Raw genomic sequence first — 3780 nt, forward strand, 5'->3', positions numbered from 1 at the left:
GCAGAGCAGTGGGAGGGGCATGTGGGAGAAAGGTAGGGAAACCGAGGTGGAGGTGGGGGGACAGGGCCTCTTTTTCCTGAAATACCTTTCCCAGTGGTGTGCTGGTAAGTGTTTAACAACCAGCTCTCTAAGAATTTTTTTTAAAGTCCTGGTGTGTAGTGTTTGCCAATTTCTGTGGCTTAAATAACTACCATCAAGACCAATTTCAAACTACCAATGTGACATTACGTAACACAGAGTTGGAACAAGATATGCACATTGGCTTTCATGAGCCAGCTTCAGCACATCACTTGCTTTCCAGCTCTGTCCAAATGGTAAGAATAAATTTGACACACAAGGCACATTTTAAGCTCCAACTACTCTAATTCTTGATTCCCAAATCCTCGAGTAAAATTGACCACTCTTTAATATCAATATTGTTATTAAACAATTGTTGTCTATTTGAATAATACCATTTGTTACACTTAATTTTACTAATCTTTTTATATATGTATCTCCACTATTAAACATTTATTCCTTAACATTATAAAGATCACGCATTTGGCAGTTTATTTATCCACAGTATTAACAGCAATAACTGCCACAATACATATTTTATTTCTCTATATATTTGTCTTGGGTGAGTGAATAAGCACTAAAATTCACACCTGCGATCATTTTATGAGTACTCATGATTATTGGGAAAGACCAGCTGCATAGTGCTGTGTTAATATAGAATTTATGGCCCCATGCTCAAAATATTCACATTATAGCTGAGAAGAAAGTGAATATACTATATGAAATAGTAGAATGTCACCCATGAAAGCAGATATATAGATCATCCTCGTGAAGAAGAAAACAGCAATGAATTGCCAACAGTAAAGAAATTGATAAAGACACAATACTAAAGATCCCCACAGACAAGTAGAAAAAGCAGAAAAAAAATTATTAAAAGATGAGAGTGGAAATTGTGCCTAGCTCCTAACCCACTCGCACATTAAGACATAAAATTGTTTCCTATTGTACAGAACAGAGAGTCTACACAATTGCCCGGCTGTTTAGACATGTGCTGTCAGGTTTTCTTCAGCAGCTCCCGTGTATCTGCTTCAGCATTTGCTGGCAAATTGAGGGAGGTGCTATATCTAAAGTAGCAATAAGAGAAAAGACACATCATTGCCCAATGATGAGATGAGGACTTAGTTCATAGCCAACAGCCACAGTAGCAGTTCAAAGTGCAGTCAGAAACTCAAGTTCCAAACTTGCCCTAAGAACTCAGAAATATTTTTATAAAAAGTTATGACATTGTGGCACACGAAACAAAATATGGACAAATGTATTAGAAAAAGAGAGAAAAAGATACAGATTGATTTCCTAGTTTTAAGTCATTAACATGAGAAACCATGTAAGCATAGTTACGTTTCATAAGTAAAGTTACTGTTATCATTAATAATAATAATTTAATAATATTAACAAATTTGTATACAGTTTTAAAAAATTAATTTCTATTACATACATTGTCTATTTTAAGTCTGGTAATAATCCTAGGGATAGATAAAGGCCATAGTTATTATCACAATTTGCCAAGAGAAACCTAAATCATAAAGATTAAGGAATAACTGAGATCACCTATCTAAGAAGTGAAAGAATTAGGAATTTAACAAAATGAACAAGACCCAAATACTTTACTTCTCATACACTAAAATAGTTTCCCTACGATTTTCAGTGAGAAAACTATAGAGAATAGAGGTTACTTAAAACTTCCTCCCTGGCCCAAACATGCGGAGAATTCCTAGACGGATCTGCTTTGTCCTGACACTGTAAACAACAGGGTTAAGCACCGGGGGAAGGAGCAGGTACATGTCAGCCATGAGGACGTGGACTACGGGGGCCAGATGTTTCCCAAAGCGATGGATTATTGACACCCCAATAACTGGCACAAAGAAGATGAGCACCACGCAGATATGGGACACACACGTGTTGAGGGCTTTTAGGCGCTCTTCACGAGATGCAGCACCCAGCACAGCGTTCAGAATCAGAACATAAGAAAGAAGTATGAGGACTGAATCCACGCCCAGTGTGGCAATGACGACACACAGTCCATAAGCGCTGTTGATCCTGGCATCTGAACAGGATAATTTCAGGACATCCTGGTGCAAGCAGAAGGCATGGGAGAGGGCATTGACACGGCAGTAGTGATAGCGTCTCAGGAGCAGTGGGGTGGGCAGTACGACGCTCGTGCTTCGCAGCAAGCAGGCCAGACCAATCCTGCCAACTACACTGTTGGTGAGGAGAGCGGAGTAGTGCAGTGGGAGGCAGATAGCAACCAGACGGTCCAAGGCCATGGCCAGCAGCACCGAGGACTCCAAGAATGTGAAAGTGTGGATGAAGAACAGCTGCGCATAGCAAGCACTCGCCTGGATTTCCTGAGCATCCAACCATAACACGGCAAGCACGGTGGGAAGTGTGGACAGGGACATACCCAGGTCAGTTAGTGCCAAGAAGGAAAGGAAGTAATACATGGGCTGATGGAGCGAGGACTCTATCCAGATGACAGAGAGGATGGTAACATTACCAATAAATGCTACCAAATACACAAGAAAGAATGGGATGGAGAGCCAAGAATGAACGTACTCCAGCCCAGGAAAACCCCTCAGAATAAATGTGGGCTCCATAGAATCACTATTATTCCAGACAACCATGGTGACCCTCGAGCAGCTTGGCAAACACTGAGGAATGCACCTTGTTATTCTTCCTTATCCCTGAAAATTATCTCATGTGAGCACGAGCAATGTTCTCAGGACAAAATTCATCTTGCCTCTAACCCCACAGAAGAAGAAACAAGTATTTTTGTTATCGGCCTTATGCAAAAAAACATTTCCAAATATTAAAGAGGACCAAACTCTGGAATAAAATTGTGGACCACACAAATATGGTCATCTCTGGCAAGACATCTGCTGAATTTTCATGGTTGACACTGAAAAATGTAAGCAGCACGAAAGTAGATAAGATATGTTTACTGTATATCATAAAGATTAAAATAGAGAAAAGTCAGAGTAAATGGCTATGGATTTGCATAAGCTTCCTGTCAGTAATGTTCTTGATTTAATCACCTACTGCTTCTAGGCTGTCTTCATGCATAAAAATTAAATTAATCCTAAGGGCTCAGCATAATTTCCCTTAAAATTTATTTTTATTTAATAATTGGTATGATTTAAGCATTTAAAATATTTAATATTTTAATGATTAAAGATAAATACCCCATTATATGAAAAGAAGACATGGACAAGAGAAAAAAAAATCCATAATCTCAACACAATTGCATATTTTTGAGCTGTTCAGTATAGCAACTCTACTCTAAAAAATTCTCATAGTATAAAAATTATATATACAAGTGTGTGTGTATATATATATATATTAGATATTAAGCACTTTGAAAGTAAATCTTTAGGACACAAGATTATAACGTAACTATGCAAATCCTTCTAAAGGTGATTTCTTGTCTGCTCTCCCAAAAAATAATACAAAAACATTTAACAGTTATCTGTTATATATTATATTTCTTAAATAACTAAAATGGGTACTATTCCACCTTAATTGTATTCATTATTTCTTGATTGATTTATTTTTCTCGTAAAATGATGCTTATACACACATTATTAAAATAATAGTAGACCCAGATATTAAGTGGTCCTCCAAGTTTATGACCCATTTACACCTACTTCCTTGAACTCATAGCAATCCCAGTAATGTGTCCCTAGCACTCAGCATAAGTGCCTCTACGAAACAACTGAGTTCTTTTTT

The 3780-nt window shown here is 37.7% G+C and overlaps 1 protein-coding gene across 1 annotated transcript; it reads right to left on the reverse strand.

The window, feature by feature from the left end:
* Window positions 1-1730: 1730 nt before the first annotated feature.
* On the reverse strand, window positions 1731-2678 carry LOC103584297 (olfactory receptor 51L1). The gene has a single exon (XM_008565361.1). It carries the CDS (start codon window positions 2676-2678, stop codon window positions 1731-1733), a length of 948 nt encoding a protein of 315 aa, XP_008563583.1.
* Window positions 2679-3780: the final 1102 nt, after the last annotated feature.

The sequence above is a fragment of the Galeopterus variegatus genome, unplaced genomic scaffold, assembly GCF_000696425.1.
Source record: "Galeopterus variegatus unplaced genomic scaffold, G_variegatus-3.0.2 Scaffold49269, whole genome shotgun sequence".
NCBI lineage: Eukaryota > Metazoa > Chordata > Mammalia > Dermoptera > Cynocephalidae > Galeopterus > Galeopterus variegatus.

Bases quoted from the DNA above. Each gene is read 5' to 3' on its own strand.
- LOC103584297 (XM_008565361.1), bottom strand. From the start codon at position 2,678: ATGGTTGTCTGGAATAATAGTGATTCTATGGAGCCCACATTTATTCTG.